The 23,668-nt window shown below is 53.6% G+C and overlaps 3 protein-coding genes and 1 long non-coding RNA gene across 12 annotated transcripts in view; 2 read left to right on the top strand and 2 right to left on the bottom strand.

Annotated features, from left to right (window-relative positions):
- SIK3 (SIK family kinase 3) overlaps window positions 1-4,572 on the top strand; it is a 251,912-nt gene extending 247,340 nt beyond the window's left edge. For all 7 annotated transcript variants that reach the window (XM_063608271.1, XM_034933783.3, XM_034933781.3 and 4 more), the window contains 3 exons: window positions 390-522; window positions 1,443-1,613; window positions 2,368-4,572. In XM_063608271.1, coding sequence (XP_063464341.1) covers window positions 390-522; window positions 1,443-1,600 — 291 coding nt within the window. In that variant the 3' untranslated portion in view covers window positions 1,601-1,613; window positions 2,368-4,572. The remainder of the gene's footprint in view (window positions 1-389; window positions 523-1,442; window positions 1,614-2,367) is intronic.
- Window positions 3,542-11,962, bottom strand: LOC129393414 (uncharacterized). The gene is made up of 3 exons (XR_008620271.2): window positions 10,757-11,962; window positions 10,181-10,339; window positions 3,542-9,242 (listed from the first exon to the last, which is right to left on the bottom strand). It is a non-coding gene; the product is annotated as an uncharacterized LOC129393414 (long non-coding RNA).
- Window positions 8,940-11,918, top strand: APOA1 (apolipoprotein A1). 2 transcript variants are annotated; one of them, XM_003820081.6, is made up of 5 exons: window positions 8,940-9,244; window positions 9,903-10,066; window positions 10,261-10,323; window positions 10,514-10,670; window positions 11,260-11,918. In XM_003820081.6, the coding sequence occupies exons 3-5, from the start codon at window positions 10,281-10,283 to the stop codon at window positions 11,861-11,863; spliced, it is 804 nt and encodes a 267-aa protein (XP_003820129.1). In that variant the 5' UTR covers window positions 8,940-9,244; window positions 9,903-10,066; window positions 10,261-10,280; the 3' UTR covers window positions 11,864-11,918. The 2 variants fall into 2 exon arrangements, with proteins under 2 accessions (XP_003820129.1, XP_054950847.1); XM_055094872.3 differs by lacking the exons at window positions 8,940-9,244; window positions 10,514-10,670 and having other exon boundaries at window positions 10,055-10,323.
- Window positions 11,963-14,596: 2,634 nt separating the features above from the next.
- APOC3 (apolipoprotein C3) lies at window positions 14,597-17,596 on the bottom strand. Of its 2 annotated transcripts, XM_057299041.1 has the most exons (4): window positions 17,563-17,596; window positions 16,866-16,933; window positions 16,607-16,730; window positions 14,597-14,905 (listed from the first exon to the last, which is right to left on the bottom strand). In XM_057299041.1, exons 2-4 carry the CDS (start codon window positions 16,918-16,920, stop codon window positions 14,785-14,787), a joined length of 300 nt encoding a protein of 99 aa, XP_057155024.1. In that variant the 5' UTR covers window positions 16,921-16,933; window positions 17,563-17,596; the 3' UTR covers window positions 14,597-14,784. The 2 variants fall into 2 exon arrangements, with proteins under 2 accessions (XP_057155024.1, XP_003820132.2); XM_003820084.4 differs by lacking the exon at window positions 17,563-17,596 and having other exon boundaries at window positions 14,785-14,905; window positions 16,866-17,057.
- Window positions 17,597-23,668: the final 6,072 nt, after the last annotated feature.

Below are 23,668 nucleotides of genomic sequence, written 5' to 3'. Positions count from 1 at the left end.
CTACTGGTTACCATATTGGACAGGACAGAGAACATTTCCATCACTGCAGAGTGTGACTGGACGGTGCTGTCCTAAGACAAAGTCCCAGTGGAGATGGGGATAGGTCAGAAACCTGGTTTTAGAAGGCCATGTAGGTGTCAAGATGTCACCACCAGCTGAGATTTGCCACATCCGCCCCACCCTCAGCCCCCCCACTGGGCAAAGCCAAGGAGCTTCCCACACTGTCGCTGTGGAGCACCCCCTTTGTGTGGTGCTGTAGAGGAAGGAGTCTGGAGTGGGGCCCTGGGCTGTCTTTTGCCTGGGCTCCTTCAGAAGGACCGGCTGTCTCTAGGGGTTGCCTGAGAGTGGTGTCTCGTGTGCTTATTTCTTCTCTTAACTGTTTTCTGCAGGTACAGCTGGATAACTTGCCAGGAATGAGTCTCGTGGCTGGGAAAGCACTTAGCTCTGCCCGGATGTCGGATGCAGTTCTCAGTCAGTCTTCGCTCATGGGCAGCCAGCAGTTTCAGGATGGGGAAAATGAGGGTGAGGAGCCTTATGCATGGGGCACTCCAGAGAAGTTCCTGGAGGGACCTCCCTCCATCTTCCATAACTGCTCCTCTCTTCCGTAGGAAGAGCTCATGGGGAGGTAGAGCCACAGCATCCCACAGGTTCTGGACACAGCCCCTTTCCCCACTGGTCTTCCCTGAGTGCGGGTGTGTAAAGGAGGTGTGGCTTCTGGCCAGATGGCACAGGGCTCTCCCATTCCTGTCTCTCATCTCTGTGACGATATGCCTTCAATCACTTTTTCCAGTTCTGCTTAGAGGGCATCAGGTCCTAATGGCACATTTCTACCTCTCCTTGGAGCCAGTCAAGGGAGGGTGTCATAACAAATAGGCGTAGGCCTTGGGCGGGGCAGGTCTGCCACCAGTCCCAAGGCTGTCCTTTTCAGGCTCTGCAGGTGAGGCACTTGGCTTTCTGGACCCCGAGATCCTCATCTGTAAAGTGGCAAAAACGATAGAGCCTTTATCCTGCATTGTGCCCTGAGGGCTGGCTGGCTTAGTGAGTATCAAGTGCTTAGCACAGTGTCTGGAACACAGACAGTGCCCAGGAATGGGTGCCTGCAGGCAGTAAAATTATTCTCCCTTTCACTCTTTAAGAGGTGATCCTTTCTGAAGGAGTCCTCTATCTTCTCTCACACTACAGTAGTTGATCTTACCTAAGGATGGGAAAGGGTAAAGGAAAAGGGAAAAAAGCGGAACAGGTAGAGGAGAATATAGGAAGAATCTTGGCCCCCGCCCATCGTCACTCAACACCTTGAGGGCCTGCTGTGAGCTAGAATTCAGGGCTGGGAGTCAGGCTGTGGGATGCTCGACAGGTTGCCTTCAATTCCTCCTCTCTCTCCCCCTTGCTCTCCTAGTCCCCCAGTTCCCTGCCAGCCTCATACGTTCTTTTTGGTCTTGCAGAATGTGGGGCAAGCCTGGGAGGTCATGAGCACCCAGACCTGAGCGATGGCAGCCAGCATTTAAACTCCTCTTGCTATCCATCTACGTGTATTACAGACATTCTGCTCAGCTACAAGCACCCCGAAGTCTCCTTCAGCATGGAGCAGGCAGGCGTGTAACAAGAAACAGAGAGTGAGTGTCACCCTGGCCAGAGCCAAACCAGCCCTGTGGCCCAGTGCCTGCTCCCGATCCCATCAGGAGCTTCAGCCCATGTGTTGTGGTGGCCAGTGCAGTCGACAGTACCACGCCTCCCCTCGTGGCCTTCACAGTTTCTTGCTTTTCATTAACGACGCTGCTAGTTTTAGGGCGCGAGGTAGGGGTGGGGGTGTGCAGAAGAAATGCTAAACACAGTCTCTTGGTTCGGTTATGGGAATAAGACACAAGACTCGCCGTGTGTTACAGGTGCTCTAGCCTTCATAGCGACAGAAGTGAGCTACGGCTCCAGAGGATGCAGGTGACCTCCGGTCAGCATAATGAGGAAAGGAGGAAGTCCTTAAACTCAGTCCTCAAAGACAAAACCTGGCAGGAAAATATGTCCAGCCATATTTTTTAAGGCCATACAGAAGCAAGTGGCAGGATATTTCCAGATTAGGGAAATGTGTGATGAGAGGCCCATGGTAGAAAGAATGGGGAAATTGGCTTGTTTGGCTGGAGTAATGCAAAGAGTACACAGCAGGCACCATTGGTTGTATCTGGAAAATCCTTGACAGAAGAGGCCTGATGAAAGGGAAGCCACTTGGCAAATCCACATCAGAGCCTCAGTATGGCAAGCTACCTGAACACCTGAGGGAAAGTAAACCCGTTGCATTTTTTAAAAGGTTTTAAATGGAATATTTGAGCCTTTCTCTTTTCAAACTAATTCTCCTCTGTGTCTGCTTTATTCCAGGTTTTGTGTACAGCTTGGGAATGAAAAGCTTGATTGTAAACCCACAGTATCTAGCAGCGTTGCGCCAAATTGCCCTTGTGTTTCTCTCCACCCAAAATATCACAGCTGCTTTCCTCACATTTGGTTCATCCGTGTGCTGTTCTTTTGGGTTCTGAGAGGGTTTTGCCATGTTTGCTTGTATGACCAAGTCACCAAGGAAATAAACAGGAAGGAAATCCATGTTCTCCATCTTTTGTGAAAGTATATTTGAGTTGGTGGTTTTTTGTTTTGTTTGGGGGTTTGTGTTTTGTATTGTTTTTGGTATGTTTTCTTCCAGAGGTGATATACTTTCTTTCTTTTTCTTCCTTTCTTTTTTTTCTTTCGTTCCTTTTTTGAAACAGGAGAGCAAAGCAGTTAGAGTTCAGAGGCCAGCGGCCTCAGGGCCACTCCCTCCCTAGCCTTCATCAGCAGAGCACCCTCCATCCCCCTGCATTGCTCTTCTGTGAAAGCAAATACTAAAGGATGCCATCCTCTGGAATCCTAATGGCAGGCAAAGGGAGAGAGGAAGGGTGACGGCTTCTGGCACTTAGAAAACAAAAAGAACAAAAAAAGAGAAACCCCCAAGCCTGGAACGCAGAGAGGTCTTTACTGCTGGGATCCACGGAAAACATGTCTGTCCCAGCCAAGATCATATGAAGAGTTTGGCACGGAGGCTGAGAATGACCTGGCATAGATGGTTTGCCAGTTAGAATGTCTCAATTTGAGCCTTTGCTTTTGGTGGATAACTCAGTTCCCCTCTTGTAACCTGGAAAGTTGGTTGCCTTTATCATCCTGCTGGTTTTATCCATGGACTGAACACCCAACATCAGTGCACTATGCTTTCTATGGCATCTTTCATTCTCATTTTATACTGTGCTATAAAAAGGATTGTTTCTCCATATATATATTATATATGTGTGTATATATATAATATATATTATATATGTGTATATATATTATATATATATTATATATTATATATATTATATATAATATATATTTATATATAATATATATATATATGCTCTCCTCTTTCAGCCTCTTTGTCACAGGGAAGAAGTGTAGGAGGTTGCCTTGGGCCCTGCCTCTCTCCTAACCTCCTCTTCCCCACTTGGTACCCTCAGCCCCTATATTTTAATTCTTGATCATGTAGAAATTGTTTTTGGTAAATGTTGATATTATTGTTATTATCATTATTAATAAAGAGAAAAGGAATTTTTGTTTAAATGAGAAATGTTTAACCAGATTCTGTTCTATTTGAATTGTGACTTGCACCTTTTGTTCAAAGTATTTCCTTTAGGCATTGTAATTGTGAACAGCTCTTACTTGTGCCAGTGACAGATGCAGTGGTCTCCTTTCCCCAGTTGAAGCAGTGCATACGCAATAGCTATTGTTTGTGTTATCTTTATTTCTCTTCATTGTTAGAAACCAAAGTCTTCTCTGCTGGCTGGGGCTGAGAGAGGGTCTGGGTTATCTCCTTCTGATCTTCAAAACAAGAGAGAGACCTTGAATACACTGACTCTTCCACCCTTTTTTTTTCTGGGAAAGGAGAGCAAGAGGTCCCGAGTCCCCTCCTAGTCTTTCATCCTGAATTTGCACAGAGGAAAGCGGGTGCCCGGCATGGCCATCCTGATGTTGCTGGCGGGATCCCCATGCACCTTGTCCTTCTCCACTGATACTGGCAGCTCGGCTTCTGGACCCAAGATCCCTTGAGTGGAATTCTGCAGTGCAAGAGCCCTTCGTGGGAGCTGTCCCATGTTTCCATGGTCCCCAGTCTCCCCTCCACTTGGTGGGGTCATCAACTACTCACCAGAAGGGGGCTTACCAAGAAAGCCCTAAAAAGCTGTTGACTTATCTGCGCTTGTTCCAACTCTTATGCCCCCAACCTGCCCTACCACCACCACGCACTCAGCCTGATGTGTTTACATGGTACTGTATGTATGGGAGAGCAGACTGCACCCTCCAGCAACACCAGATGAAAGCCAGTGAGCCTACTAACCGTGCCATCTTGCAAACTACACTTTAAAAAAAACTCATTGCTTTGTATTGTAGTAACCAATATGTGCAGTATACGTTGAATGTATATGAACATACTTTCCTATTTCTGTTCTTTGAAAATGTCAGAAATATTTTTTTCTTTCTCATTTTATGTTGAACTAAAAAGGATTAAAAAAAAAAATCTCCAGACTCAAGTTGCTAAGACCTTTTGTCCTGCCTTTTGTCCTTCCTTTTGTGAGGCACTTACTTACAACTTGGTTACTTAGTTGGACAGCAGGAAGTTGTGTAGATAGGAGCCTGATTGTGTCCTTAGGCTGATAGATTATTTGCCTGTGGTTTGGAGTCTAGTTGGAAGAAGCCTCAGGTAGGTGGGAGCTGGAGCAGTGGAGGCTGGAGAGGTCTCCCAGGCTAAGGGTGGGGCTTTGAGTGACTTAAGAAACTCGCATTCTCTAGAAGCCTGAACTCTGCTTCACACTGTGTCCCTGGGCACCCAGCTCGGACTCTGCCCTGTCAGAAGGGAGCATTTGAATTTGCTGGGCCAGGTGGAAAACAGCTTCCTTGAAAGGGCACTTTTGAAGAGTACAGGGAAGGATCCTTAAAGAGTGGACACAGGCTGGACCCTTCATGACGTGACCCCCATTGGCCGAGTGAAAGGATAGCCAAATAAGTATTTGGAAAGAAAGGGAGGGGCCTGGCATGGCTCACGCCTGTAAATCCAGCACTTCTGGAGGCCGATGTGGGTGGATCATCTGAGGTCAGGAGTTCGAGACCAGCCTGGCCAATGTGGCAAAACCCCGTGTCTACTAAAAATACAAAAATTAGCCAGGTGTGGTGGCAGGTGCCTGTAGTCCCTGCTACTCAGGAGGCTGAGACAGGAGAATGGCTTGAACCCAGGAGGCAGAGGTTACTGCAGCAAGCCAAGATTGCACCACTGCACTCTAGCCTGGGTGACAGCGGGATACTGCATCTCAAAAAAAAAAAAAAAAAAGGCGGAGCAGGGGTGGAATTTTCCTATAGTTTTCTCCTTTATCCCACACCTGAACTCCAAAGGGCAGGGTAGAGTTTCCAGCAAGTTTCCAGGCATGGCTAAGAGACAGGTGGTTGAAGGTCTTCTATGAAGAAAGCTTACTGAAGCTGGAAAGACCATCTGAGTTCACAGAAGGAAGAATGAGAGGAGGGAATTTAGAAAGCCTTCCAAGCTGGGCATGGTGGCGTGTGCCTGTAATCCCAGCTGCTCAGGAGGCTGAGGCAGGAGAATTACGTAAGCCCAGGAGTTCGAGTCCAACCTGGGCGACATAGCAAGACCCCCACCTCTACAAAAAATAACCAGGCTTGGTGGCACATGCCTGTAGTCCCAGCTGCTCAGGAGGCTGAGGCTGAAGGATCATGTGAGCCCAGGAGTTTGAGGCTGCAGTGAGCTGTGATCGCACCACTGCACTCCTGCAAAGAGAAAAGAAAGATTTCAAGTCCATAAGGGCGGCTAGAAAGTTGCTGTAGGGCCATTTAGATTAGAGAAGAAAAGAGCCTTCTCAAGAAGGGCCTTCTAAAACTCCTCTGAGTCTGTATACGCTGTCATGCAAGACTAGGCGAGTCTCTAGAACCAAACAGTGATAATACCCAGATGCCTTCCAGCAAATTGTAGCACCTGTTGCGATAGGTGCCACTCCCTCCTAAAAGCAGCCAGGGTGCCTTTGGACCAGAGGTAGGGTGAGCTTTTGTAGGCAGCAGGGCACTGGCTCCTGGATACAGACTGGAGAGCTTAGCTCCAGAAAACAGGAGCCATGTTGACAGAAAACCGTGCTCTACACAGTTTTCTTTCTGACTTTGTGCCAGCCCCCACCCCACCCCAACTGCAAAGATCAAGAACTCAGAGGGCTACTGTGCTTCCCTCCTGCTGATCAAAGATGAGCTCTGTACTGGCCTTAGTCTTTTCCAAGCAGGAGGGCAGGAGAGAATCTTGCATAGCTGGCTACGGTGCCCCACCCAAGGGTCTAACTTGGGGCTCTATCACAAGAGCCGCAGCAAAGTTGCCAAATAGGAACTACTGGGGGTGGGGGTCCTGTCTCCCCTGCTCAGTCACCACCTCCCCTCCCTAACTCTCATTCTGGCTCACACCACGTGCTCCCAGAAGAAACGTTCTGAGCAGGGGCTGGTATGAGACTGCCTCCCCTCCCAGGACCCACTCCTCCCTATGACCAGGCTGGTGACCCTCCCTCTAGGGTGCCAGTGCCATTCACTGAGCAGATGTTTGGCAGGTGTCTGTTATGTGCCAGACCTAGCAGGGGACAGAGTCCTCCCGATACAGATGGACCAGTATGTTTGGACATAAATTGTGAAAGGAGTTGCTAATCTTTCTGTGCAAAATCCACTCTTGCGGTCACTGCCAACACTCCTACACATGTCAGGGCATCCAGGGCCAGGACTTGGTAACCCTGTTCAGGAGCAGTCGCTCTGGAGACTCCCAAGACGAGGGAAAGAAATGGGTGGAAACAGGGGCCTACATTGTGGGCCCCGCAGCCACTAAACAGTCCAACCCGTGGCCACTGAGTGCCTTGAACAATGCCTGGCTGGACCCTGAGTCTGAGTGTGTCATCAACCCAGTTTGTTGTTGTCGTTGTTGTTGTTATGTATTTTTCCATCAGCTCTGTCCAGAAAGACTTCCTTCCTTTCCAAAATATTAGTAAAGGGGGCTTGGACTAGTTTAAGCCAAATACCTTGCAATAAAATGGAGTAGCCACCCTGGTGAATAAGTATATTTAGAAAAGGAAACTGCCTGCTTGGTAAGATGCTGTTCAACAGCACCCCCTATCCTGATGCCTCGCCGTCCCCGAGCCAGGAAACTGAGAAGTCCCTGATCAGACTGCAAAGGCTGCAGGCTCCGCAAGGGTGCAAGGCCACCCTCAAAGAACTAGAAGCCAGGCCTCCCGATTCCCACCCCTGCCAGCGCTAAATAGTAACCGCTGAAGGATGCAGGGCAGCTGTGAGCTGCAGTTTTCCCACAGGCAAAAATCACAGGGGTAAAATCTGGCCTCCAGCCTTATAGGGATATTCTAAGTTGTGAAAGTGCTTTGGCCACTAAAGAACTGCGCAAATGTTAAATACTAGGTTTAGCCATAACGATCATTTTAGTAACAAACCAAAGAGAAGGGTGAAACACTGGCAAGTATCTTGGAGTCCAACCAGTAAGCTTCTGAGATTCCCCCATGTGCTGACTGGGACAAACTCTACCCCCCAAAAGAAAAGACGCTCTCTTGGCCTGAGACACCTGTGAGCTGTCCCAGCAGGGGACCAGCCACCTTCCCACTTTCTAAAGCTACAGACAGCTGGGATGGTCAAGTAGGCAGCCCAGGCTGATGGCTCACCAAGGCCACCTCCCTGTCTACACAGTCCCATAGACATCTGGGGCCACTTCAGTCCTAGAAAAGATGTTCCATATCTCAGCAACTGCAAGTCAAGGACAAGCAGAGAGATGCTGCCTTCATGCCTGCTGCAGAAGCTGAGGTCTCAGATCTGATAAAGCAAGTGTAGTGGGAATAAGGGAATACATTACCAGAAACTGGGATTCTAGAAAACAGAATAGTTACTGTTTACTAAGTGCTAGGTACCTTTCTAACAGTTTTGCATATATGTTCAAATTTCATGCTTAAAACGATACAAATGTATTATCTTACAGTTATGGAGGACAGAAGTCCAAAATGGGTCACACTGGGCTAAAATCATGGTGGCAGCAGAGCTGTGCTCCTGGAGGCTGCAGGGAAAAATCCTTTGCCTTCTCCAGCTTCTAGGGAAGGGTTGCTCATGTCCCTCAGCTCATGGCCCCCTTCCAGCAGTCACATGAGTCTGATCTCCACTGCCATCCTCACATCTCTTTCTCTGACTCTGAGGCCACTGCCTCCCTCTTGTATAATTAAGGACCCCTGTGATGACAATGGGCCCACCTGGAGAATCCAGGCCAACCACCCCATCTCCAGGTCCTTAATCACACTAGCAAAATCTTTTTTTGCCATGGAAGGTAGCAAAGCCACAGGTTCCAGGGATGAGGCTGTGGACATCTTTGGGGAGCGTTATTCTGCTTGCCACACAGTAACCCCTGCCATAACTCAGGGCGATGGCATATTCTATCATTATCTTCAATCAGAAACTGATGTGTGGGGAGGTGATGTATCATAACTCATCCAGGGTCAGGCAGCTGGATTTGAACCTGCCTGACCCTTAGATTTGAGGTTTTCTGGCTCCAGAATCTTCTCTGAAGTGAAAGGCATGAGGCCGACCACTCCCTGATCTGGTAAACAGAGATGTCGGCCTGGTTTCTAGTGTTAGGGAGTTTCCTGGAGTGATGGTACAGGGTACATTTCTGCCCTGCATCCCAAGTCCAGAGACTGGGTTCTAGGTCCAGCCTTGCTTCTAACTCCCTGAGAGATGACAGCCTCTGGGCAAAGTCCCTCTGTGCTCTTCAGTCTCTTCATCTGTGAGATGGTGGCCTGGGGAGAGGCTGGAGTGATGTCACAGTTCCTCTCAGCCTGCATCACAGGCTCTAGGACTCAGGTCCTATCAGTAACCTGCTGGGGGAGGTCTGGGCCTTCCAGGAGAAACCTGACAAGATGGTGCTGCAAACACCAACGGACACACAGCACTTTACATTCACAGGCTGTCTCAGGGGCCTCCAACAACCCTGACCATTCTTGCCCCATTTTGCAGATAGAAAACCGAGGCTCAGAGAGATTATATAACTTGCCCATGATCTTCCTCCAGCAAGATGGAGGCCAAGTGAAATGAGAAAGCAGGTCTCCTGCCACTTCCTTTGCCCAGAGGTCTTCTCGCCACACCAGGGCTTCCCAAGGGCTGAGATCCAGTCACACCTGTGCGTGATCAAATATAAGTGTGAACAATGCAAAGGGAGACGTCTTCAATCTAAGGGGCTTCAATTCTGTAATGTAATTCTGAGATTATGCCCTTTTTTGTTAAAGTCTTTCCTTTTTGAAGTGATGGTCACTGTAGATGGTGAGGGTTTTTTGGAGGCGGACAATATCTTTACATGACAAAATTAAACGTTGGCAGCTCCGAATTGATCTCTGGAGTGTTTTGAAATGCAAGAGGTCTCCGAAACCTCAGTCTGGGAGCCATGGAGGGCTCTCCCCTCTCCCCAGGTTTACCAGTTTGGGAGGCTTGGAGAGAGGCCTGGAGGACCTGCTGGGGACTAAAGAGGAGCACTGGTGGGAGGACAGGGCGGGGGAAGGGGGAGGGGAGTGAAGTAGTCTCCCTGGAATGCTGGTGGTGGGGGAGGCAGTCTCCTTGGTGGAGGAGTCCCAGCGTCCCTCCCCTCCCCTCCTCTGCCAACACAATGGACAATGGCAACTGCCCACACACTCCCATGGAGGGGAAGGGGATGAGTGCAGGGAACCCCCACCCCACCCGGGGGACCTGCAAGCCTGCAGACACTCCCCTCCCGCCCCCACTGAACCCTTGACCCCTGCCCTGCAGCCCCCGCAGCTTGCTGTTTGCCCACTCTATTTGCCCAGCCCCAGGGACAGAGCTGATCCTTGAACTCTTAAGTTCCACATTGCCAGGACCAGTGAGCAGCAACAGGGCCGGGGCTGGGCTTATCAGCCTCCCAGCCCAGCCCCTGGCTGCAGACATAAATAGGCCCTGCAAGAGCTGGCTGCTTAGAGACTGCGAGAAGGAGGTGCGTCCTGCTGCCTACCCCGGTCACTCTGGCTCCCCAGCTCGAGGTTCAGGCCTTGCCCCAGGCCAGGCCTCTGGGTACCTGAGGTCTTCTGCTCTGTGCCCTTCTCCTCACCTGGCTGCAATGAGTGGGGGAGCACGGGGCTTCTGCATGCTGAAGGCACCCCACTCAGCCAGGCCCTTCTTCTCCTCCAGGTCCCCCACGGCCCTTCAGGATGAAAGCTGCGGTGCTGACCTTGGCCGTGCTCTTCCTGACGGGTAGGTGTCCCCTAACCTAGGGAGCCAACCAACATCGGGGGGCTTTCTCCCTAAACCCCTGTGGCCCACCCTCCTGGGCAGAGGCAGCAGGTTTCTGACTGGCCCCCTCTCCCCCACCTCCAAGCTTGGCCTTTCGGCTCAGATCTCAGCCCACAGCTGGCCTGATCTGGGTCTCCCCTCCCACCCTCAGGGAGCCAGGCTCGGCATTTCTGGCAGCAAGATGAACCCCCCCAGAGCCCCTGGGATCGAGTGAAGGACCTGGCCACTGTGTACGTGGATGTGCTCAAAGACAGCGGCAGAGACTATGTGTCCCAGTTTGAAGGCTCCACCTTGGGAAAACAGCTAAAGTAAGGACCCAGCCTGGGGTTGAGGGCAGGGGCAAGGGGCAGAGGCCTGTGGGATGATGTTGAAGCCAGACTGGCCGAGTCCTCACCTAATATCTGATGAGCTGGGCCCCACAGATGGTCTGGATGGAGAAACTGGAATGGGATCTCCAGGCAGGGTCACAGCCCATGTCCCCTGCAAAGGACAGACCAGGGCTGCCCGATGCGTGATCACAGAGCCACATTGTGCCTGCAAGTGTAGCAGGCCCCTTTCCCTTCTTCACCACCTCCTCTGCTCCTGCCCAGCAAGACTGTGGGCTGTCTTCGGAGAGGAGAATGCGCTGGAGGCATAGAAGCGAGGTCCTTCAAGGGCCCACTTTGGAGACCAACGTAACTGGGCACCAGTCCCAGCTCTGTCTCCTTTTTAGCTCCTCTCTGTGCCTCGGTCCAGCTGCACAACGGGGCATGGCCTGGCGGGGCAGGGGTGTTGGTTGAGAGTGTACTGGAAATGCTAGGCCACTGCACCTCCGCGGACAGGTGTCACCCAGGGCTCACCCCTGATAGGCTGGGGCGCTGGGAGGCCAGCCCTCAACCCTTCTGTCTCACCCTCCAGCCTAAAGCTCCTTGACAACTGGGACAGCGTGACCTCCACCTTCAGCAAGCTGCGCGAACAGCTCGGCCCTGTGACCCAGGAGTTCTGGGATAACCTGGAAAAGGAGACAGAGGGCCTGAGGCAGGAGATGAGCAAGGATCTGGAGGAGGTGAAGGCCAAGGTGCAGCCCTACCTGGACGACTTCCAGAAGAAGTGGCAGGAGGAGATGGAGCTCTACCGCCAGAAGGTGGAGCCGCTGCGCGCCGAGCTCCAAGAGGGCGCGCGCCAGAAGCTGCACGAGCTGCAAGAGAAGCTGAGCCCACTGGGCGAGGAGATGCGCGACCGCGCGCGCGCCCATGTGGACGCGCTGCGCACGCATCTGGCCCCCTACAGCGACGAGCTGCGCCAGCGCTTGGCCGCGCGCCTTGAGGCTCTCAAGGAGAACGGCGGCGCCAGACTGGCCGAGTACCACGCCAAGGCCACCGAGCATCTGAGCACGCTCAGCGAGAAGGCCAAGCCCGCGCTCGAGGACCTCCGCCAGGGCCTGCTGCCCGTGCTGGAGAGCTTCAAGGTCAGCTTCCTGAGCGCTCTCGAGGAGTACACTAAGAAGCTCAACACCCAGTGAGGCGCCCGCCGCCGCCCCCCTTCCCGGTGCTCAGAATAAACGTTTCCAAAGTGGGAAGCAGCTTCTTTCTTTTGGGAGAATAGAGGGGGGTGCGGGGACATCCGGGGGAGCCCGGGTGGGGCCTTTGGCCCTGGAGCAGGGACTTCCTGCCGGATCTCAACAACTCCGTGCCCAGATTGGGCGTCTTAGGGCCAAGATCGACGTTGGAGGACTTGCTGGGCGCCTGGCTGCTCACGAGCGAGGGAGTAGAGTCTGCCTTAGCAAGGCTCAAGTAGAAAGGAAGTCACAGCGGACCAGGCACAGCCACAGACAACCCAAGGCCAAGTGCCCTGAAAGGGGCTCAAACAAGGCCTGCAGCCCTGTCTGAGGCGGGCCAGGAAACAGGGTTGCTTTAGCTGGGAGCAGTGGGTTCCCCGTCCCCAGAGGTGTGTCCGTATAGAGCCTTCTCCAGCCCAGCCGCTGTCAGCGGGGCGGGACGGAGCGGGGCGGCCTCAGGGAGCCACTGGGATTGGGGTTTGGTCCCGGGTGCCAGTGAAGCGCTTGGAGTTTGCGCCTGTCCTCCTTTACTCATTCAAAAACCTCTCAAACAGACACTTCCCTTTTCTTCTCACAAGGCCAGTATCCCCCTCCCACTACTCTCATCCCACCCAGAAACAGCCGCGGCTTCCTCAGGCACAGCAGTGGAAGCCAGTCCTCCACCCACTGCGGCTCCGTGCCATGCCACCCCCTCTTTCTGCCAGCCCTGGCAGAAGCTGGCCTGAGTAAGAAAATTCACCACCACCTCTTGCAGGTACATTTTTATTTCCAGGATGCTCTCATATCTGTGCTCTCACTGCATCCTCCCTTCCCCACATCCTGGCTAGATTGCCATCAGACGCAGAGCATGGATGAGGACACTGAAGCCTGGACCTGTGACGTCGCTTGCCCGGTGAACAGCAGGATGGGCTGGCCAGCGCTTTTTAGACCCTGCACCCCTGGCCATCCATGATTATTGAAAAGAGTGTGCGGGTCGGGTGCGGTGGCTCAAGCCTGTAATCCCAGCACTTCGGGAGGCTGAGGCGGGCGTATCACTTCAGGCCAGGAGTTTGAGACCAGCCTGGCCAATATGGTGAGACCCTGTCTCTACTAAAAATACAAAAAAAATCAGCTGGGCATGGTGGCTTGCACCCGTAATCCCAGCTACTAGGAAGGCTGAGGCAGGAGAATCGCTTGAACCTGGGAGGCAGAGGTCACAGTGAGCCGAAATCATGCCACTGCACTCCAGCCTGGGCGACGGAGCAAGACTCCAGCTAAAAAAAAAAAAAAAAAAAAAAAAGAGTGTGTGGCCTGGCACTCAAGTTCACATGGGTGTGCAGGCATGCCTGTGTATTCTCACATGACCTCCCTGCTCACGGTCCCTCCTTGCACTCATGTCTGAATGTCCCCTCGTGCACGCACATGGCTTCACAGATCTGGGCAGTGCCTTCCCTACCCTCTCTCTGCAGGGCCTTTTGCCCCCTCATGCAGGCCCCTGGATAATCGGCCCCATCCCCATGTCCCCATCTCCAGTGTATCTTAGCTACCCTAGGTAAAGGAGTGGGCTTTTTAGTTCCTAACCTTCCAGAGCTACAACAGCAGTCATCCAGCCAGGTCTGGGTGGGAACATTTTCTAGATACGGGTGCTGAGATCTCTCAGCCCAGAGAGAAGCCCTGGGGAATTTTCAGAGCGAAAGCAGTCTCCAGGTGGGGCTGGATGTACTGATGCCACTGAGATCTGTAAAGGAGTCCCTAACACCTGACATAGGAGTGACAAAACTGTTTTCTGCACCAACTGAGCAGAATACACGCAGCTGACCTGGGCTCAAGGTCTGGCCCTGCCACGTGCTGGCTCTGTGATGCTGGCCAAGTACCTTCGCCTCTCTGGGCCACAGTTTTTTCATCTGAAGAGTGGAGCCCTGCTCAAGCCATCTGCAGCTCTCGAGCTCTCTGACCTGACATCTTTCGGGTGGTAGGGACACAAAGGAAGCAGCCTCTATTGGGAGACCTTGTGCTTCTTTTTGGTCCCAGGACACTGCCCCCCGCCACTCCAGTCCGGGTCCCAAGGGCCCAGTCAGCTCAACTGTAATGATGACAACATTGATCAGGCATCTTTACATGCAGGTGCTGTGCCAAACGGTTCGAACGCTCTCTCATTTCAATCTCACGGCAAACCTACGGTGGAGGGGGTACGGTTGTATCCACTTTACATGTAAGAAACTGAGGCTGATATCAAGTGGTGGAGCCAAGAATAGTGCCTCGTTGCATCTTACTCCAACCTCTAGCCCATCCGGCCTCCTCCCTTCACGTGCGCCTAAGAGGGCTAGGTCGCCTGGATAGGGGAGGTCAGCTCCACAGTTTTGAGTAAACGCACACAGTCTCAACTCTGATGACAACTTAAGTGCCAGGCATAGTGGCTGGCATGGGGCACACACTCAAGTCATGTTGTGCAGCACCTAACAGTTTATCAAAGTATCAGCAAACTTATTGTCCTGTTTGACCTTCCGCACAAACCTGTCAAGGAAGGCAGGGTACGGAGGGTGATTCCTACCTCAGAGATGAAGAAACTGAGGCCCGGAGACTGCCCAGCTACCAGAAGGTGGATAGAGCACTGGCCTCCAGGCCTGCCTGACCTGAAGTCTGTCCAGTGCCCACCCACAGAACAGCCTCGGCCCTTTCCCATGCCCAGACACAGATGGCACACTTGCGACGGCCCACTCATAGCAGCTTCTTGTCCAGCTTTATTGGGAGGACAGCATGCCTGGAGGGGGGCCAGGCATGAGGTGGGGTAGGAGAGCACTGAGAAGACTGTCCCTTTTAAGCAACCTACAGGGGCAGCCCTGGAGATTGCAGGACCCAAGGAGCTGGCAGGATGGATAGGCAGGTGGACTTGGGATATTGAGGTCTCAGGCAGCCTCGGCTGAAGTTGGTCTGACCTCAGGGTCCGAATCCCAGAACTCAGAGAACTTGTCCTTAACGGTGCTCCAGTAGTCTTTCAGGGAACTGAAGCCATCGGTCACCCAGCCCCTAAATCAGTCAGGGGAAGCAACAGAGCAGGGCATGAGAACTCCTCTGGAGGCAACCATGGGACCCACACCCATGTCCCCACTGGACGACACCAGTCAGGACCCCACCACCCTCTCAACTTCACTGGACGACAGCCCTGAGACCTCAGGCAGGAATCCCCCACAGCTGCCACCCTGGGAGAAGAGATATCCTTGCAGGAACCCCAGCACAAGTCAAACCCTGCCATCTCCAGGTCACCTCAGACGTTTATGCCCCTGGGCCTGAGGCACAAAGTGACAGGGTGGGGAGATGTGAAAGGTCAAGGCTGTCATTGTTTTCTGTGCAAACAGCACCGCCTGGAGTTGCACAACCTGGTGGCTCTGAGCAGGGTAGGACAGAGGGAAGCAGCCTCTCATTTGGAAAGTCATTGAAGGACTGATGATTTGTGTGATCTGGGGCAGGTCACCTAATCGCTCTGAGCCTCAATTTTCTCATCTGCAAAGTGAGAAAATAACACCTACCCCAAAGCCGGTTCTGGGGACTAAGAATGTTTATGAACACCTCTGCTATGCCAGCTAATGCCAGTCAGGGTGAGGTGGAGAAGGGAGTAGGGGAGAGGAGAGGACTGATGGGCAGGGGCAGGATGGGAGAGGAAGGACACACTTCTGCTCACACTGGCCCCAGGTCTTAGAACAAAGCAGAAGCACTCACAGGCTTGAATTGGGTCAGGTGGGGCCTCCCAAGGCAAACCCCTAGCCCAGGGGTCCCCAACCCCCAAGTCATAGATAGGTACTGGTCCATGGACTGTTAGGAGCCGGGCTGCACAGCACGAAGTGAGTGGTGGGTGAGTGAGCAATACCACCTGAGCTCCGCCTCCTGTCAGATCAGGTGGCCTTACATTCTCATAGGAGTGTGAACCCTATTGTGAACTGCACATGCCAGGGATCTAGGTGGAGGGCTCCTTATGAGAATCTAATGCCTGATGATCTGAGGTGGAACAGTTTCATCCCAAAATCATCCCCGCTGGCCCATGGAAAAATTGTCTACCACAAAACTGGTTCCTGGTGCCAAAAAGGCTGAGGACCACTGCTCTAGCCAGACCTTCAGAAAAGGAAAATGGGGCCAGGTGCAGTGGCTCATGCCTGTAATCCCAGCACTTTGGGAGGCCGAGGCAGGAGGATCACCTGAGGTCAGGAATTCAAGACCAACCTGGCCAACATGGTGAAACCCCATCTCTGCTAAAAATACAAAAATTAGCTGGGTGTGGTGGCGCGTGCCTGTAATCCCAGCTACTTGGGAGGCTGAGGCAGGAGAATGGGTTGAACCCGGGAGACGGAGGTTGCAGTGAGCCGAGATGGCACCACTGCACTCCAGCCTAGGTGACAGAGGGAGACTCCATTAAAAAAAAAAAAAGAAGAAGAAAGAAAGAGAGAAAGAAAGGGAAAGGGAAAGGAAAGGAAAATGGAAATGAGGGCTAAAACGGCACGCCCTAGGACTGCTCTGGGGAGAAAGGAGGGACCTGGGAGGAATGCAGTCTCAACTCTGTCATCTCTCCCGCAGCAGCCTGACAAAGGCCCTGTGAGGAAAGAGGAGGCTGAAGAGGCACAGGCCCAGGGGAGGCTGGAGCACCTCCATTCCATTGTTGGGATCTCACCAGGGCAGGGGCGGGTGGGAATGGAGGCAGCTGGCAGGGGGGATGGGGAGGGAGGCCAGCGGGTGTACCTGGCCTGCTGGGCCACCTGGGACTCCTGCACGCTGCTCAGTGCATCCTTGGCAGTCTTGGTGGCGTGCTTCATGTAGCCCTGCATGAAGCTGAGAAGGGAGGTATCCTCGGCCTCTGAAGCTCCTGAGGAAAGAGCAGGGCTGAGTGGGGTGGATCGGCCTCTGGACGAGCCCTGGGCTCCTGCTTGACCACCCATTGGGACTGGGATCCCCAGGTTGCCTCCACCCTGCCCCCAGCCCAGTCCCACCAAGTGCTTACGGGCAGAGGCCAGGAGCGCCAGGAGGGCAACAACAAGGAGTACCCGGGGCTGCATGGCACCTCTGTTCCTGCAAGGAAGTGTCCTGTGAGGGGCACCCCAGGTCCCCATGCCTCTGGACCCCTCCCTGGGGAGGTGGCATGGCCCCTAAGGTAGAACCTTAGCCGGGTCTGCCAGAAGGAGTAGGGGCTGGCTCCCTGCTAATACGGGCTCTCAGAAGGGGGACTGGTGAGGGGCGAGGAATCGAGGCCCAAAGGGAGGTGGGTGGGATGGAGCAGAAAACCCACCAGACGGAACATCAAGGCACCTGCGGTCTGGACTGATCTCCGTCCAGTCCAGCCAACATGCTGTGTGACTTCGGGTGATTTCTGGCCCTCTCCAGGCCTCAGTTTCCCTGTCTGGGGTAGGACTGGGCTGTCTAAGGCTTCCTCCTGCCCTAAGCCTGAAGAATGAGGGGGAAACCTGCACTTGGAGCCACTTCCAGCCCCACCCCCTATGTAGCTTTGGGCAAGTGACACCCCTCCCGGGCCTCCATGTTCTTCAGGTTATGATGAGGGGTGGGGGGCACCCGTCCAGCTCCGAGGCTTCCTTAGCTCTAGCAAGTGCTTCTCCAGGCTTGCTGGCTGGGCTGGGCAGGGAGCTCCTCTTGCCCCTCTTCATTCTCCTCCCCTCCTCTTTCCCCTCCCCAGAGGGCATTACCTGGAGCAGCTGCCTCTAGGGATGAACTGAGCAGACAGGCAGGAGGGTTCTGACCTGTTTTATATCATCTCCAGGGCAGCAGGCACTGAGGACCCAGGGCGCTGGGCAAAGGTCACCTGCTGACCAGTGGAGATGAGGGCCTGAGGCAGGGTGGCCAGATGCAGCAAGCGGGCGGGAGAGTTGGGAAATCCCTAGGAGACTGAGTCCACGCTGCTGTCCCACCAGCCCTGCGGCCCAGATGAGCTCAGGAACTGGGGGTGGGCCTGGGGAGCCCTCATTCCTTCCTAGCTGACTGGCTCCTCAGGGAGAGGCTGGTGAGAGGGGAAACGGCTTGGACATAGGCCAGGGGCCTCGGGCCCATCTCAGCCTTTCACACTGGAATTTCAGGCCCCTCCCTCCACCAGCCCCAAGCCCTGACACTGCCTGGAGTAGAGGGGTGAGGGGCTTCTTCAGACTTGAGAGCAAGTGGGTGGCTTGGGCTGGGGGGTGTTTGGAGTAAAGGCACAGAAGACCAGGCATCAGTGGCTCCGGCAAGGCCTGGTGACAGGGCTGAGCTCTCACAGCCCCTCCCAGCACCTCCATCTCTGGGTTTCAATCCAGGCAGGCGAGCGCTGCTCACCCAGCAGCCCCCCACCCGCCCCCACCCTGTGTGCCCCACCGCCGCCTCCCCCTGAGTGTAGGGCAGGGGTTGGTGGAGAAGGGCCAAGGCCGCTCAGAGCCCGAGGCCTTTGTCCCTCCCTCCACCAGGCTCCCTATTTTGCCCTCTGGACCCACTGATAACATCCCCTGGGGGAGGAGCTGGTCTCATGTCTGGGGCCCTCCCCAGCCCCCACCAGGACTGATTCTCTCGTTCACCTTCCTGGGTTCCTCAGTGGGGCTGGGGGAAGAGCAGCCCTCACTGCCCCCTGGCTGTGGGAGCAACTGGGAGGAACAAGGTCTGGTGAGGAGAGGGCACAGAGGAGTTCTGCGGGGAGTCGGTGGTCCAGGAGGGGCCGCTGACCCTTCTCGGGGCTGAGATGTCCCCTGGGCCCACAGTGAAGCCGCAGCAGGGATGGCAGGATGAGGGGGCCTGTCTTCCAGATGCTGACACCTTGGAGCCAGGACATCTTAGGCTTAAATGATGCCTTTGGCACTTAATAGAATGCAGGCCACAGAGATAACATCTCAGAGCCTCAATTTTCTGAGGATAAAATGGGGCCAGAATACTGATTTCCCAGAGTGGTGCTGAAAAGGAAATGAGATAGAGAAGTACAAAGCAGCGGGTCCACGGAGGGACTCACACCTCCCTCTCCCTCCTAACGCTGTGCCCTTCCCAGACAGCAGAGTCTGCAGGCAGAAGGAGCCTCTAACATAAAAAATAGAGCTCTGGCAGCAAGCTGTCCTCTCAGAAGTAACTAACAGCACAGTATGAAATCAGAGGCCTGAGAAAGTGGCCCGGCTCTGCACTCAGAATTCTTTATCGGTGGGTGAGACTTGGAATTCCTCTATTAGCGATCCATTCCTGGCTGGGCACAGTGGCTCATGCCTGTAATCCCAGCACTTTGGGAGGCTGGGACGGACGGATATCTGAGGCCAGGAGTTCGAGACCAGCCTGGGCAACATGGCGAAACCCAGTCTCTACTAAAAATACAAAAAATTAGCGGAGCATGGTGATGCACGCCTGTAGTCCCAGCTACTCAGGAGGCTGAGGCACGAGAATTGCTTGAACCCCGGAGGTGGAGGTTGCAGTGAGCAGAGATCGCACCATTGCACTCCAGTGACAGAGCTAGACTTGCTCTAAAAAAGAGAGAGAGAGAGAGATTCATTCCTTTGACTTAAGACTTTGTTTTCTGTTAAAATGCAAATAGAACCCTGTGAAGTAGACATTAAGTCCATTTTATAGGTTAGAAACCTAAGGCTCTAAGGGCTCCAAGTGCACAGCCCATTAGTAGTAAGGCTGGGAACCTTAATCCAGGTCTTCATACACCCCAGGCAAATACCAGATGGCTTAGAGCACTGAGACCCCTATAGAGGCATCAGTCACACGCCCAGAACAAACCTGTCTCAAGTCTCCTGCAGACTTTGGTGGTGGGGTAGAAGGTGAAGAAGTGGTCACTGGAGGATTTGGTATTGGGGATGCCCTTTCCTCTGCTGCTGCGGCCGCTCCATAGCCCCAGAGGCAAAGGCACAGTGGGGACCCAGATCCAGGCAGGGGCCGGCAACAAGGTCCATGGGCCTGGGCGTGCTAGAATGGGCTGGCGGGGTCCCGTGGCCCCAGACCCTCCAAGCCTTTCCATCTGTGCAGAGGGTCTGGAGGAGCCTGGCCTCTCTCTCCTGCATGGCAACGGACCCAGGGAGGTCAGGACATGTGGGTAGAGAGACCTGGCAGGGTGCTGAGCTGGATGTAGCACACCTCCAGGAAGCCTGGTACCTTGTCTCCTTCCAAGGGCTTGGTACCTGACAATACCTGTGGCCCGTCACCAACAGTCCAACCTGCACCCCGGCAGGGGGTCTCTTGGTGGCCAGCCTGAGCTGCCCCTCTCTCCCATCATGGCTCCCCTGGGATGAAGACTGCTCCAGGGAGAAGCCAGTGGTACATGGGAGGAAGAGGGGATTTGACCATCCGGGGCCAAAAATGGTCCTCTGGGGTTGGGCTGTTTCACCTTGTGTCCAGGTGAGGTTTAGTACATGAGCCCCCATGCTCCATGCCCTTCCCACCAGGCTGGGCTGGGCAGCCCTGATTCAGACCTGTTGGCCAGAGGCCCTTGTTCATCACACATCATCATGCTGGAAGTTCCTCCTAGTATCTCACCCAGATCTCTCCTATGGCAACAGGAGCTGTCCTTTAGTTCTGCCCGGGGGAGGGCCCCTTGAAGCATACGTGAGGCACATGTCCGTGTGACCTGCCTGTCCCTGGCTGGATCTGAGTTGTCTGCTCCTGACTCTGACCTCTGGACTGACCCCTGGTTTGATCCCTGTGTGGTTGGCCAGGAGGGGTGGCTGTAGCTAATGCTGAGCTATCAGCCTCATTGCCTCACCAATCATTAAGTCTGCCTGTTGCACAGATAAGGAGAGGCTTGGAGAGGCGATGTCTCCCTCGAGATCACACAGGCCTTTCATGCCCACTAAGGTGGACGTCCCTGACTCACAGGACAAGGCCTGGCTGGAAGGCAGTCTGCTCTTCCCATCAGCTACTTGCACCCTCTAAGACTGAGCACAGGGGGCTCTCATTCTCTCCCTGCTCCCCAAAACAAATCCATCTACAGATTGATGCAAAACATACCCTCAGACTTTGGGAAGTAAATACATTCATTAACAGGTCATGTCCCCGCCACGTTGAAAGGCAGCAGGTCCCCTCGCGAGCGTGGGTGCACGCATGGGCTGTGCCAGTCCCTTGGTTCTTAGTGATTTGCATACTTCTGTGAATCCACACACACTCTGGTGGATGCTCTCGGACATGCTCAAATGGTGCAGGCGCTCCCAGCATGGGTGCACCCAGGCGGGCGGGCGAGACAGAAGCGCCTCTGGACCTCTCACATGCTAGTGGCACCTGCTGCTAGGACTGTAAGTCCCGGAGGTCAAACTGCGGCTGAGGTGTCATTCGTGACTCAGTCTCCTCCTCCCCTCTGGCCTGGGGAAGGGACAGGAGCACTGAGTACTGACCTTTGCTCCCGCTGCAAGTTGGACTGTGCCTGATTCACGAGCAGGTTTGGGACCGATGGGTTCCAGGGAGGTGAGCCTTGCAGGGGTAAGACGTGGCTAACATTTAGTGATCACTTTTACTATGTGCCAGACATTGTTGCAAGCACTATAAGATCATCTCAGTGAATCCTCACAGCCTAGGAGGGTCTCACCAAGGTAACTGAGGCTCAGAGAGGTTATGAGACTTGCCCAAGGACACACAGGCAGTACGTGTTGGAGCCTGGATGCCAAGCCAAGGAGTGGACTCCAGCATCTGACCCCAACAATCAGGGAGAGATGGCACAGGCTGCATCAAAAAGGAGGCAGCATGGTAGCGTGGGGACCACTACAGGGCAGTGGGGACGCAGCAGAAGGGGTGCCAGAGTCAGGAGGTCATTTGACTGCCTTTGACCCTAGGAAACATTAAGCCACTTCTGGAAACTGAAAAAATGAACACAAAGCAAATTAGAGGTAGTACAATTGTGGTCTACTCTGATGGCGTTCATTTTTACAAATAAATGTAGCTCACTGTTGTCAGGCACTGCACTCACCGACAGGAGCCAATAGTGCAACGTGCTGGATGTCACCTCATAGTCACTAGGAGTGGTGTGGTCCGGCAGAGGGACCCATGCTGACGTGGTGTGTCACCTTCTCAGTGGATGTTTGTGTGTGATTATGCATGCAGCCTCATTTAGAGATCCAATAGACATCTAAGTAGAAGACCTCCTGGACACCACCACCATTGCCCTCCATCCCCCAATGGGAGGTTCCCTGAGAGCCTCAGGTCCCAAGATTCTGCTCAAGCCAGCTGCTCCTGCCCAGGGAGTGTGGCTGGGGGGCAAGAAGGGCAGGAGTCAGGCCTCAGGCTGGTCCCACCCATCACCCTGCCTCTGGCCCACCTGGCGCCCCTCAGAGGGCTGAGTCTCACTCTGCCACTCTCACTAGAGGAGGGAGCACTCTGCTACCCTCCCTGCTTTGCTCCAAATCAGGAACACAGTATGATTATTATACAGTATGATTATTATAATAACAGCAACTATTTTTCAGAGCTTACTCTGTGCCAGGAGCTCTATAGGCAGCCCTCTGTATCCTTGGTTTCTGTGTCCATGGATTCAACCAACCTTGGATTGAAAATAATTTTTTAGGCCGGGCGCAGTGGCTCATGCCTGTAATCTCAGCACTTTGGGAGGCCAAGGCGGGCAGATCACGAGGTCAGGAGATTGAGACCATCCTGGCTAACACGGCGAAACTCCGTCTCTACTAAAAATACCAAAAAAAAAAACAAAATTAGCTGGGCGTGGTGGCGGGCGCCTATGGTCCCAGCTACTCGGGAGGCTGATGCAGGAGAATGGCGTGAACCCGGGAGGCAGAGCTTGCAGTGAGCCGAGATCATGCCACTGCACTCCAGCCTCGGTGACAGAGCAAGACTCCATCTCAAAAAAAAAAAAATTGCACCTGTACTAAACATATACAGACTTTTTTGGTGATTATCTCCTAAACAATACAGTATAACAACCATTCACACAGCATTTCCGTCGTATTAGGTATTATAAGTAATCTAGAGATTTAAAGTATGTGGGAGGCTGTGCTTAGGTTATACGCAAATACTATGCCATTTTATATCAAGGACTTGAACATCCATGGATTTTGGTATCTGCAGAGGGTCCTGGAATCAATTTCCCATGGACACTGAGAGATGACCGTACTACCCACTTCGCAAGCAATGTCTTCTTTAATGTACTGAACCATCCCATTGTTCAGAGGAGAAACTGAAGCTCAGGGCTTTGAATAACTAGACCAAGGAGGCACAGCATGGGAGTGGGACATGAAGCACTCTACAATTAACCCTTTCAGGACAAGGCCCTGTCTCCCACACCCATCTGCCCAAAGGCTCTCCAGGGCCCCCTCCTCTTGGGTGTACCTTGACAAGAGACCTAGATTTTAGCTCACTATGCTGTCTGCAGTCCTGGATGGTCCCACTCCAGTGTCTGGTGCTCTGAGATGGAGTCAGCGTTAGTGGCGGATGTGGAGACTGGGGGGACCTGTCTTCACTGGGGTAGACAGAGGAAATGTGGACTTTGCCCCCCATGAGCCCGGCACAAACCCAGAGCAGCCAGCAGGGCCTCGAGGCATCAGTCCCGGGCTCATGGGCTCCCTGAGGTGTTTCTCCTACTGTTTTCCGTTCCCCTCCTCCCTTCCATGCTGAGGTTGGTGGGGTGGGGGTGGGGGTGCCCACGCACGGAACAGCCACCACTTCTAACTATCGCCTAAGCCCTGGTCTGCTGTCAGCTTCCACGTAGTCTCAGGGTCACAAAAGTCCAAGAGGCCTCTTGGGAATGTGTCACCTTCCAGCGTGGAGTCACACTGAGGAAGGAGGCGGGGAGGGCAGCCGGGGGGTGGTGATAGGGAGAGAGTTTAAATGTCTGGCTGGCTCTGAGCTTCAGTC

Source organism: Pan paniscus, chromosome 9 (genome assembly GCF_029289425.2).
Source record: "Pan paniscus chromosome 9, NHGRI_mPanPan1-v2.0_pri, whole genome shotgun sequence".
NCBI lineage: Eukaryota > Metazoa > Chordata > Mammalia > Primates > Hominidae > Pan > Pan paniscus.
Note: the sequence above shows the minus strand (reverse complement) of the source record. Positions and strands in the feature narration are given on the sequence as shown.